The 13,227-nt window shown below is 40.2% G+C and overlaps 1 protein-coding gene across 2 annotated transcripts in view; it reads right to left on the bottom strand.

Annotated features, from left to right (window-relative positions):
- Positions 1–2,112: 2,112 nt before the first annotated feature.
- The window catches only part of EFHB (EF-hand domain family member B), a 50,382-nt gene continuing 39,267 nt past the window's right edge, over positions 2,113–13,227 (bottom strand). The window contains exons 10-14 of one of the 2 annotated variants that reach the window (XM_077750891.1): positions 11,262–11,469; positions 7,936–8,148; positions 5,390–5,571; positions 4,523–4,582; positions 2,113–2,446 (exon numbers count right to left, since the gene is read on the bottom strand). In XM_077750891.1, coding sequence (XP_077607017.1) covers positions 2,273–2,446; positions 4,523–4,582; positions 5,390–5,571; positions 7,936–8,148; positions 11,262–11,469 — 837 coding nt within the window. In that variant the 3' untranslated portion in view covers positions 2,113–2,272. The remainder of the gene's footprint in view (positions 2,447–4,522; positions 4,583–5,389; positions 5,572–7,935; positions 8,149–11,261; positions 11,470–13,227) is intronic. The other variant, XM_077750892.1, reaches the window with a different exon arrangement.

Here is a 13,227-nt window from a genome sequence, read left to right as displayed (position 1 = left end):
GTGGAGCACCTGGGGGCTCAGTTTATTGAACAACCAACTTCAGCTCAGGTCATGATCTCACAGTCTGTGAGTTCGAGCATATGTCAGGCTCTGTGCTGACAGTTCAGAGTTTGGAGCCTGTTTCAGATTCTGTGTCTCCCTCTCCTACTCTCTCATTCTCTCTCATTCTCTCTCTCTCTCTCTCTCTGAAAAATAAACGTTAAAAAAATTTTTTAAAGAAAATAAAAAGGCAAGCTAAATATAGGAGAAAATATCTGTAAAACACATACCTGATAAAGGAATTGTATCTAGAATACATAAAGAACTCTCAAAACTCAAGAATAAGAAAAGTCATTTAAAATAAAATAGGCAGTGAAGCACAACATGACTAAATTGATTAAGTGGTTAAGCATTTGACCCAATTTCTACTCAGGTGATGATCTCATGGTTCATGAGATCAGGCCCCACATGAGGCTCCAAGCTGATAGCATAGAACCTGCTTGGGATTCTCTCCCTCTCTCTCTGCTCTTACCCTGCTCACACTTTCTTTCTCTCCCTCTGTTTCTCTCTCAAAATAAATAAACTTAAAAAAAAAAAACCTAGGCAGCATGTTAGAATGTATACCAAAGAAGATATATGTATGGCCAATGAGCCCATAAAGGATACTCAACATCATTAGTCACTACAGAAATGTAAATTAAAGCCACAATGTGCTATTATTGCAGACCTATTAGATGAAAATAATTTTTTTAAACACAATACCAGGATGAACTAGAAGTCTCATAAATTGCTGGTGAAAATGCAAAATGATAGAGCCATTTTGAAGAACAGATTTTCAGTTTCTTATATAGTTAAGCATATACTTACCATATAGCCCAGCAATCTCACCCATAGTTATTCTCCCAAGAGAGAAGAAAACTTATGTTTACACAACACCTATTCACAAGTGTTCATAGAAGTTTTATTCCGATTTGCCAAAGACTGGAAACAACTCAAATGTCTTTAACAGATAAATTGTGGTGTATCCATACAGTGAAATATTACTCAGCAATGAAGAGTGAACTCCTGATCCATGCAATGACATGGGTGGATCTTAAAATCATACTAAGTGAAGGCAGCTAGTCTCAAAAAGCTAGCTACATATCCCATGATTCCATTGATACGACATTTTGAAAAAGGCCAAAGCTACAGGACAAAAAAACAAATGAGTGGTTGTGAGGGGCTAGAATGTGGAAGAGGAGATGTTTACTGCAAAAGGGCACCAGAGAATTTTGTGAAGTGATAGAATTTTGTGTTTGTGACAGTGGATCTGACTGCATCTAAATGATACCTCAATAAACCTATTTTAAATTGATACAATGGCGCTTGGGTGGTTTAGCTGGTTAAGTGTCTGACTTCGGCTCTGGTCATCATCTTGTAGTTCATGAGTTCAAGCCCCACATGGGGCTCTCTGCTGTCAGTCTGGAACCCGCTTAAGATCCTCTGTCCCTTTCTCTCTCTCTGCCCTTCCCCTGCTCCCTCTGTCTCCCAAAATAAATGAACTTAAGAAAAAAGAAATACTTTTTAAAAAATAAAATAAAAAAATAAAAATGGTTACAATGTATTACATCAAGATAGTGCAAATGGTAAGAATTCATTCTTTTTTCATGGCTGAGTAATACTTTTGTATACCACATCTTCTTTATCCATTCATCAGTTGATAGATACTTGGGCTCTTTCCGTAATTTGGCTACTGCTGCTATAAATGGCCATAGAAATATATTAAAAGTAATGGCTACCATGCATTGTCGGAACTCCAGCTTTTGTTCTCCAAATTTTGCTCCTTGTGTGTGCTTGTTTTCCTCAGATGCTAACACGGATTGAAAGCTAGCTAAGCTTACATTCTGTCATAGTGACACCTCAAGAGAAAAATAACAAAAGGCTGAAGGCAAAATTTTGTCAACCTAGTATCACAAACTAGACTTTGAATTTCATTCAACCAACTAAAATGCATAGACTTCTTAAGCATTTATCTACAATGCTTTCATTACAAATGTCTATATCATTCTGAACTAGGCCTTTGGTGAGATGAAAGGTTAACTCTAAGTGTTCATCAAGTTCTTCGGTGTTTTACAGAAAACAATAAAATTAACCTTAAAATCCCAAATCAAATTTATTAGAAACACACACAGACATTTAAGTCCTTCTACAGTGACTGCTGAAATTTAACATATCTAAAACCAGAATGGGCTGAACATTTTAATGGACACAGATATAACAATTCTTTTGTTTAAATGAATGAACTCCGAAAATATCACATGGTTGTTTTACACTTGATCCGGTCTGCATGCTGTAGCTCATCCAGAACATTTCTGATAGTCTCAATGGAAACTTCTCCTCTGTGATGCTTTTTTGATGCAAGATTCCATACATTTTCAAATTCTTCATCAGAAAGCTTGACACCAATGTTATATAATATCTCTGCAATCTAGGAGAAAAAAATTAAAGTCAGACTGAGATTTGTGTTTTTAAATTTGTATTTTAAAAATATCTTCAGAGCACCTGAGTGGCTCAGTCAGTTAAGTGTTCAACTCTTGATTTCAGCTCAGGTCATGATCTCATGGTTAGGGAGTTTGAACCCTACATCAGGCTCTGTGCTGACAGCATGGAGCCTGCTTGGGATTCTCTCTCCTCTCTCTCCCTGCCCTTCCCCTACTCTGTCTCTCTCTCTTTCAAAAGAAATAAAAATTTTAAAAAATATATCTTTATAAGACCCAAGAGTATGAGTATCCCCCAAAAAAGGTGTGTGCCCCCAAAAAACACATGTGTGTGTATGGGTGTACCTATTACATATAATAATAAGCAGATATCGAAATTCCAATACTTTCAGTTCAGGAATCATTTTGTTACTACGAATATGACAGTGGAGCACCTGGGTGGCTCAGTCGGTTAAGCATCCGACTCTCAATTTCTGCTCAGGTCATGATCTCATGGCTAGTGAGTTCAAGCCCCATGTTGGGCTCTGTGCTGACAGTGTGGAGCCTGCTTGGGATTGTCTCTCCCTCTCTCTCTGCCCCTCCCCCACTCACACTCTAACTCTCTCTCAAGATAAATAAACATTAATACAAATAAGACAGTCTTCACCTCTACTCACCCATATATAAAATTACTTTCAAATCTTTAAGTGTTTCTGGTTATTTTAAAGGGAAGAAGCCAAATTCAAGCAGAAAGAGTAAAAAGTTAAAGATAGAAAACACATTGGATTTACATTCCATCTCACTCACTTCTTGTCACTAGGATTTTGTGTATGTGTTCATGCCCCTTGAAAATTAGTTTCCCTTCTCTAAAATAGGATCATTTATAAAATGCCCCTAAATGGCCTGTTATAAACTTTATAGTTGTGGATATGCAAATGCCAGAGAGATACAGCATGCATGAACAACTGAGCAAACTAAAATCTGAATATATATGAAAACCAGCAAACTTTGGTTATTAGCAATCTCTCTGCAATGATAATTATTAAGGGAAAACATAGTTTTTATGTCCCAGGGAAAATATAAGGAAGGAAAGATAAGAACTAGCAGTGGAAAGAAATGTTAGAATGAGTAGAAGAAATAAAAGATTTGGAAAAAATTAAATATAAAAGAAGAAAAACATTTACTGTGAAGCACACAGGAAAAAAAATAAAGCAGGGGTGCCTGGGTGGCTCAGTCAGTTGAGTGTCTGACTTCAGCTCAGGTCATGATCTCGTGGTTTGTGGGTTCGAGCCCCACATCAGGTTCTGTGCTGGCAGCTCAGAGCCTGGAGCCTGTTTTGGATTCTGTGTCTCCCTCTCTCTCTGACCCTCCCTCGCTCATGTTCTGTCTCTCCCTGTCTCAAAAATAAATAAACTATTAAAAATTTTTTTTAAATAAAGCAAAGAGGGAAATGGAAAGAAAGGTTAGACAGTGAATAGGAAAGCCAAAGAAAGGGAAGAGTTGCAGAATACATCTATTAAATGGAATCTTAACAATTTAAAGATCCTGGAGAAATGATGTGCCCTTGTGGGAAATTAACTGTATGATCAGATACACTTGAAATTCAGAAGAGCTGCTGGCAGCTGCCGTTGAACAGCAAAAAACACCTCAGTGCCCCTGTGCAGAGCGCCATTCCCCCCTGCCCCACCCTCAACGGCAGGTAAGGAGTGAACTCCTGAAGGGGCCTCCTCCTCCGCTTCCTTTCCCCTCCTCAGGAAGCATCCCTCCCTTAGGACCCCATTCCATTGTTAATACACGAAATTAGCTGATCTTTCCAGAAACCCATCCATTCTCAAGTTAGTATTATCACTCCAACCACGCATTTGGGTTTGTTTTTTTTTCCAAATGGGTGAGACTAAGGATGCCTTCCCAGTTTAAAAAATTTTAGGCATCATGCAACAAGCAGGAGATGTTTGTTTCTTTCGGCAACGCTGAACTTCTATTTCATAGGAACTTTAGAGTAATTAAGGGAAGTGAAAACACAGTCTGGGGGTGTCCCTTCTCTGATGCCCCAGGGGTGGTCCCAAAGGCCAGCCAGAAAGCCTCACCTCTGAGTTTCTCCCTTCCTCTGTCCCCTGCTTCAGTGGGGATGAATTGTTGGAATGAATCTGTTATAATCAAGGTAGGAGTTAGTAAATTTTCAAACATCAACCCTTTATCTGAAGTCCCAGAAGGCATCATATGTCTACATGTCTCCTCAAATCATTCCTAGCTCTGGATATGAGACAAGAAGCAGTTGTGCCCTAGATTTCATGCTGCCTTCCACGAGTGCAGATCAACACAGGCTGACCATGTGTTGCTATTAATCTTTGGCCCTTGGAACCCCAGTGGCTATTCTGATCCAGCTGGTCACTCCTGTTTTCTAATCCACCTAGGAAGAAAGTCACCTGAAATATGAGCACCATGTTTTCTAACAAACAAAACAGAAACAAGATACATGGCTGACAAAGGACATGGCAACAGGACAGACTATTTTAAATTAGTGCTTTCCCAGATAACCTATGACATGAGACAGCAGTACATAAGGAGGGTGGCAGGGGCCTTCTCATACCTACTCTTCGGTTTTGGAGATACAAAACCACTTACACAAGGAAGGGATCGATCCCTTTTGATTGAGTCCCTTAGGAAAACATTTTTCTTTTTATACATAGGTCCTAGTGGATGTGTGATATGAATGTAACGTTTCCTATCACAGAGGAAACTCTGCTTCAAGAATTGTACCAAAATGTCACAACCAAACTGAACAACATCCTTAAGAATCCTCTATTCGGGGATCCTGATGACTTTTGTAGTATAAAACCTCAACATTTTAAAAGTTTAAAATCAAGTAGTTGTTGATAAATAAGCATTTTCATCTTTGTGTGTTTATGTGAAGTTTACATGTCTTTCAACTCTTTTGAAATAATACGCTCTACCTCTTTTTTGGATCTTGTCTTGAAGAAGTCTCTTTCAAACACTCCTTTCTGGCCAAAGACAGTAGGATGTAGTAATGAGTAGGCATTGCCCTCTTCACCATAATTAGTTCTATCACTGATGCGACGAATTCGGGGGGCAGGGATATCAGACCGAACGGTTGGAACACCATAGATGGGATAACCTAGGACATCAATGAGAGAGGAAGACAGACATCCTGAAACCAAGATATACAATACGGTAGCCACCAGCCACCTGTTGCTACTGAGTACACACTTGAAATGGGGCTAGTCTGGGGCGCCTGGGTGGCTCAGTCCAGAAGCATCTGACTCTTGATTTCGGCGCACATCATGATCTCACATTGTGAGAGATTGGGCCCTGCATTGGACTCCGCATGCTTGAGATTCTCTCTCTACCCCTCCCTCTGCCCCTGCCTTGTTTGCATGCATGTGCTCTCACTCTCTCTCAAAAAATAAAAAAAATATATTAAAAAAAAAAAGATACGGGGCTAGTCCAAGCTGAGGTATGATGTTAAGTGTAAAATGCATACTGAATTTCAAAGACGTAGTACCCAAAAAAGGTGAAATATTTAATCATTTTATATTGATAACTTGTTGAAAAGATATTTGGGAGATCTATGTTTAATATTATATATAAAGTATATATACTATTAAAATTAATTAATTTCATCCTTTCTTTTTCTTTTTTTTTTTTTTTTTGAGAGAGAGAGCACAAGCAGGGAAGGGGCAGAGAGAGAGGAGGACAGAGGATCCAAAGCGGGCTCCGCACTGAGAGCAGTGAGCCCGATGCAGGGCTTAAGCTCACAAACTGTAAGATCACGACCTGAGCCAAAGTTGTATATTCAACCGACTGAGCAACCCAAGAATGCCTCACTTGTTTTTTTCTTTTTTTTTTCTTTTGCATTTATTTATTTTTGAGAGACAGAGTAAGACAGAGCATGAGTTGGGGAGGGGCAGAGAGAAAAGGAGACACAGAATCTGAAACAGGCTCCAGGTTCTGAGCTGTTGGCACAGAGCCTGATATGGGGCTCGAACCCACAAACCATGAAATCATGACCTGAGCTGAAGTCAGATACTCAACCAACTGAGCCACTCAGGAGCTCCTCACCTGTTTTTTTCTTAATGTGACTGCTAAAATTTATTAAATACATTTAACTCAAATTATATTTTTATCGGACAGCACTACTCTAATGGGGGTAGAAGATCTCAGTACACCAGAATATACAGTATATCTTAAAAATTCAGTTAAGAAAAATATGTAAATCCTTAGTCATGTCCTTAGTCTCAGGAAGTGATCTTGACCCACAGTCTTTTTAACTAACCAAGAGTTATCATGCTCAATATTAAGATAATGAGGTGTTATGAGTTGACCTATGCTCTCCTCAGATTTATATGTTAAAATCCTGACCACCAGCAGTACCTCAGCACGTGACCTCATTTAAAAACAGAGTCATTGTTGGGCACCTGGCTGGCCCAGTCGGTATAGCATGAGACTCTTGATCTTGGGGCTGTAAGTTAGAGCCCCATATTGGATGTAGAGACTACTTAAAAAATTTTAGGAGCTCCTGGGTGGCTCAGTTGGTTAAGCATCCCACTTTGGCTCAGGTGGGTTTGAGCCCAACATCAGGCTCTGTGCTGACTTCCTGGAGCCTGGAGCCTGCTTCGGATTCTGTGTCTCCCTCTATCCCTGCCTCTCCCCTGCTCTTGCTCTGTCTTTCTCTCTCTCTCTCAAAAATAAGCATAAAAAAAAGAAAGAAAGAAAGCTTAAAAAAAATAGTCACTGTATTTGTAATTAATTAAGATGAGGTCATACTGGAGTAGAGTCGGGTACTCATCCAGTGTGAGGGGGGTCCTTGTTAAAGGGGACATTTGGACACAAACTCACACAGGAGAACACCATATGAGGGTGAAGGCAGAGATCAGGGTGATGCAGCAGAGGCCAAGGGACACCAAAGATTGTCAGAATCTAGGAGAGGAGCCGGGGACAGATTCTCCCTCACAGCTCTGGAAGGAACCAAGCCCCTCCAATACCCTGGCCTCAGACTTTCAGCCTCCAGAGCCATAAGACGATAAATCTGCTGTCTGAGCCGTCCAGTTTGCGCAACTTGTTACGGCAGTCCTAGCAAACTAACAGATAGGGAATGAAGATACAGAGAAGAGTTTTGCGAAAGCTCTTCAAATATTTGGGGGCAAATCAGTTTGTAGCTAAGAATCACATGGCTTATACGTCTCCTAATAGTTGGCAAAGTCCGAGCAATATTCAATGTTCTGATCATCATAGATTGATCATAGATCAATTTCATTAGTATTGAGAGAATCATATTACTTGGGTCATCATTAACAATAGTTCAGTTCACCTTACATTCATTGAGGCCCCTTGGATACTTCAAATACAGAACTGAATGAAAGGCCTTAGGCTTTGAGAAACAGCCTAATGAAGATAAGAGACTGGCGAAAATACAAGGACAAAGAACACTTCAATGTTCACTGATCTTTTTAGAACCCAGCAAATACCATGACACACTCACAAAGAGAAGGAACAGCTCCTACAACCGCATTGATCTCAGAAGAAGTTGTTGTATAGTGATTAGAAACTTTATCACTTGGCCTCAGAAGTGTCCGGAGAGTCTTTTCTGAGCTCCCTGGTTCTTTTAAGATAATATCTTCTGGCTTTATCAGGAGAGTTGGTTCAGATTCTTCAACATTAGCCTCCGCAGGGTTTGCACAATCCAGTTTTCTACCTTTAAGCAAAGAGAGAAAAGGGAAAGGAAAAAAAAGTACAGGAAGAAATTACTACTTGGTGCTTGCTGCTCTATAGCAAAATCCATTTTCCTGGCTAGTCCCTCCCTGCTGGTGGAGGCAGAGACTGGGCTAGTGGAAACCCTCCACTGAGGCCAGCATCCCACTGTGGGAGAGCAAGGGCAGGCCAATGTCATATACCAGGAAATAGCAATGTGGCCTAAGGTTTCTTCTTGCCACTCCACTCGCTTTACTCTAGAATAAAGCTTTTATTTTTTTTTTTTAATGTTTTCTTTAGTTTTGAGAGAGAGATAGAGACAGCGTGAGCAGGGGAGGGTCAGAGAGAGAGGGAGACACAGAATCTGAAGACAGGCTCCAGGCTCTGAGCTGTCAGCACAAAGCCCGATGCGGGGCTTGAACCCACGAACCATGAGATCATGACCTGAGCCAAAGTCGGATGCTTAACCCACTGAGCCACCCAGGCACCCCTAGAATAAAGCTTTTAAATTTGAGAGACCAAATGAAACTGTGAAGCCTATTTCTCCTTTAAAAAAAAATAGCTTATTTTCATATTTAACTTGAACTACAGGATTACCAGAGTTGTTTCCAGAGTTCTACCCCAAGGAGGGAGGGGAAAAGACAGGTTGAAGTTGTAAATTCCACACATACCTGATGGTGGCAGGGAGCCCCACATATTGCAACATTTGGACTGGCAGTGAGAACACAGTGTGAGCTCAAGAACCGATTATATAAATAACCCTCCTCACATCGGTGTATAAAAGAAAACCCTGAAGTAAAATTCAAATGCTAAGACTCTGTCCTTTTGAAGGTTTGCTTTGCTGAGTTATTCTGGAATTTAGGAGTAAATCCCTGACACAGCTTTTTCACAGAACTGGTAGCTACACAGCTAGCACTAGAGGGCGCTGTGGTCTTTCAATTTCTAGACGAACTCTCAGCGTTCTGGGAAGGCCCAAACAAGGGTTGCAAAGGCAAATGGTACCCCAGTATCAGACTGGGGTGGGAACCATGGCACACCAGAAAAGACATGCCTATCTAAAGTCTGCAGCCCCTATTCAGCTCCTGCCGGTCGTTGCCACAAACACGCTCAGGCCTTGTGTTCCAAAACCTCTAATCCCTTCCTGCACCCCTCAAAAGGCAGAAATCTGGACAAAGTATGAGAAACCGTTTCTCAGAAAACTGTTTGAAAGCCGCTGCCTTATTAACTAACTGGAATTTAAATAAAAATTTGAAAAGGAAAAAAAAGGTAATAAAAAATAATAAACAAAAAATAGTAACTGAAAGAAAGAGGAAAAGAAAGAAAGCCACTACTTTAGAACACTCACCTCTTTTCCTCTAGAAGTCAACAGTAAGATAGAATTTGATCTAAGAAAATTCCTGGCAGGGGCATCTGGGTGGCTTGGTCAGTTGAAACTCCGTTGAAACTCTTGATTTCAGCTCAGATCGTGATCTCAGGGGTTGTGGGATCAAGACCCACATCAGGCTCTGCACTGAGGCACAGAGCCTGATTAAGCCTCTCTCCCTCTACCTCTGCCCCTTTTCTCCCCAATCCCCCACTCACCTGTGCTCACATTCTCTAAAAAAAAATAAAAAATTAAAAAACTCCTGGCAAAATATTCCTGAGCCTCTTCTGACTAAACCACTGGCCACTATCTTAGAAGATTCAGAGAAGATGAAAAATCTCAAGGACTCCATTGAAAACGGTTGATGAAGTCAGAATCCAAAAACCAAGAACAATTTGAAAATCTGGTTTGACAAAAGGCTTCTGCCTTCCCCCACTACTTCATGAGTTGTGCCAAGAAGAAAATATATCTATCACTCCTTTGTATCTCTGAGAAGATGAGGGTAGAACTGTTTTCTGTAAAATCTTCAGTAGGTAGAGAAGAACTTCCTACTTTCCTCGTGGTTAGAATAGAAAGGCCATCTCAGAAACCCATAAGGGGTCACATCGTCAATAAAGCCCCAAATTTGGCTTTGGCCTTTCAGGAAGGCATGATCCAGAAATAAAAGTGAAAACAGTAATAATTTCATTTTTTAGAGAAAAATATTCCAAGAGGAGATAAAAAATGTAAACAGTCTTTTAAAAAAGTTAATCTTCCTTAATAATCAAGATTTGAACCTTAAAGCAAACAAGGTATCATAATACCAAGTAAATTATAAGAATGTTTGAAAGAATACTCAGTGGTAGCAAATTTAGGGTCAAACCTCAAAGATTTTGCTGATAAAATTGCAGACTGGTACAATCATTTAGGAAAGCAAAATGAAAATAGAGTTACTTCTGGGACAATAATAACATTCATAAGAAATGAGATATAATTAGAAACAAAGCTTTTTGAGTGTTACCAATGTTACTTTCAAAATATCTGGAAATAACCTAAATTTCAAAGAGTGAGGAAATGGCTTAGTAATTCATAATATATAGGCATGAGGGAACTGAAAATGAAATTTACACAAAAGTTTACCATAAAACTATTTCTTAATTCCATAGAAATTTGAAAGCCGAATTTTAAAAAGCCAAATAAAAATGGTACATTCACTGTGATTTTAGCTACATTTAAAATATATGCATATGTCCATATCAATACATGGTTATTGATGCAGGAAGTCAATGTGGAAACATGAAAATATTTGAATAAAGGTCAAGATTATGTTTGCACATATAGGNAATAAGTGTTCTTAGGTCAAAGTCTATTTTCCTGTTGACTTTTCCTGGGGGAGGGGAGGTAAGACAATGGTTTTCAAACAGCTTTCTGAGGAACTGTCTTTCATGTTTTGGGTGTCTGTGTAAACTGCTTTGCTTTTAATTGCTTTCTTTTGAATGTGCAATACATAGTTCCAAATTCAAAAGATACAAACACAAAGATTAAAATGTGAGTCTTGCTGCTACTGTGTCCCTTAGCTACCTGGTTCCCCTTAAATGTCATCAAACTCTTTCCTGTCCTTCCCCAGGTATTCTATGCATAAACAAGCAAATCATATGTATATATGTGCATAATTTTAAATATATAATACCAAAGTTGACAAGAGTCAAGCTCCTGGAAAACTGAAAACATACAAGTCTATTTAAGAAGTTAGCCAACCTTCAAAAATGAAATACCTTTAATAATGACCCTCTCTTCATACTCTTTCAGAGGCATTTTATCTTTCCAGTTAAGAAAATTCGCAAACTCTAGGTAGTTAATCAGCCCATCTTTATCCACATCACAGTAGTCAAATAGCCGGTCCAGGAGCTGCTCATCTAAGTGCAAGCTGACCTGAGCACAGGCCTCCCGAAGCTCAGCTTTATCTATCGCCCCATCTCCATTCTGTTAGACACAAAGCAGAAACAGATGAAGCAGGCATCATCCCTAAGAGCAGAGTAGGCAACATCTATTATTTCATTTAAAGGGAAAAAAAAGATCTGTCATATAAATTTGAAGAATTGATCTTATTTTTTCACAAAAGAGGAGTCAGTTATTAAGAGAAGTCCTCACTGTGTCGTCCTAAAAGTGCACGGTAATTTCAACCTTGGTTGGAGCAGGGTGTGCCTCAGAATTTTTGCTCATTCTATTTTATTATTTTTTACTTTTTTATTTATTTCTGAGAGAGAGAGGGAGACACAGAATCCGGAGCAGGTTCCAGGCTCTAAGCTGTCAACACAGAGCCCGACGCAGGGCTCAAACCACAAACTGTGAGATCATGACCTAAGCTGAAGTCGGACACTTAACCGACCGATCCGCCCAGGTACCCCGCTCATTCTATTTTAATAATTTTTCTCCCAGATAATGTTTTTCTTTAAATCGTGCTGTGGTAGGGCAGGTGTAACCGTGATTTGTGCCTGACATTTCATTTGACCAACAGTGTGTACTTTTGACAGGTTTCCCATGCTTTCAAAGTTTTTAACACCTCTGGTGTCCCAACTGAGAACTAAATGGTCCTCCACTCCATTGTCTGGGATTGAGGGGAAATGGGAGACGTCATTGTAGGCCAAGTACCTGGTGGTACAGCAGACAGTCGCCTGCTGGTTGTTAACATTCCTATGGACGGGAGGGACATGCTACCAATCTGGACCATTATAACAACTAGCACTAAGACTCATCCTGGTAGGGGAAGCGGGGAAGTTCCACCTTCTTCCAGACAACAGTTAAAGACAGGAATACCTATATTGTGCGTGAAAGGAGGGAAATTTATGAAGGCTACCGGCAGGAACTAGTTGATTCACTTGGGAAATAAAAGGCAGAGCACATAACGCTTGTTAAGGAGGAACGGTAAGAGGGTAAGAGCGGAGGCGTCTTAGGGCTTTGGAGACTCCTCCTGGAGTCTATTGAACCTTAAGTTCATTTGGAGAGGATAGTAAAAGGTGTGAGTATTTTTGCAGTGGGTCCTAGCTGCTATAAAGGAGCTGTGGCCCTTTCAGAGAAATTTCCCGGAGACAAACTCCCAAGAGATGATAAATGACTCATTGACTAGCATTCAGCTCTAATGCTCAGGATTGGGTTTACAATGCTGGTGACGGTGATCCCTGGAGAATGAGGAACTGACCAATGAACTCTAGATAAATTACTGCAGTCAGATCCCTAGTCCTAGAAAACATCCCTGATGCTTATGTTGAAAAAGAATGAGAATTTAAAACATATTATCTTGACAAGGGGGCTGTAACTTCCCTGGATTCAAGTAGACTACTTTATAAAAATCTCTGCTGCAAGCCCAAGTCAAACAAAAATGCAAACCCCATAGCCCTAGCTGGAGAGCTATGTAGGATATGGCTGTTAAACCAAAACTGAAACAGCTGGTGCCAACACTGATGACTTCATTGCCCAATACAGGGATTTGTGCGCATGGAAAACTTCGGTGGTTCGTTTCATTGAGCTGTGTACCACTCAAAACTCAAAGTAAATGTTTGCTACTCACCAGGTAGTGACTCACTCTCTCCCTCTGCACCTTTGATTCCTCCCCCCTCCATGCCCCAACCTCAATTGCTCTAAGCAGAAAGATGACTAGATGTGGGACCAAGGTCTCCCTGTCCCCAAGGGAGATCTAATGCCACATTCACGTGTTCAAGTAAACTGCCTAACTTCAGAGGG

Source organism: Crocuta crocuta, unplaced genomic scaffold, assembly GCF_008692635.1.
Source record: "Crocuta crocuta isolate KB4526 unplaced genomic scaffold, BGI_CrCroc_1.0 scaffold279, whole genome shotgun sequence".
Lineage (NCBI taxonomy): Eukaryota > Metazoa > Chordata > Mammalia > Carnivora > Hyaenidae > Crocuta > Crocuta crocuta.
This window is presented reverse-complemented; position numbering and strand designations above follow the sequence as displayed.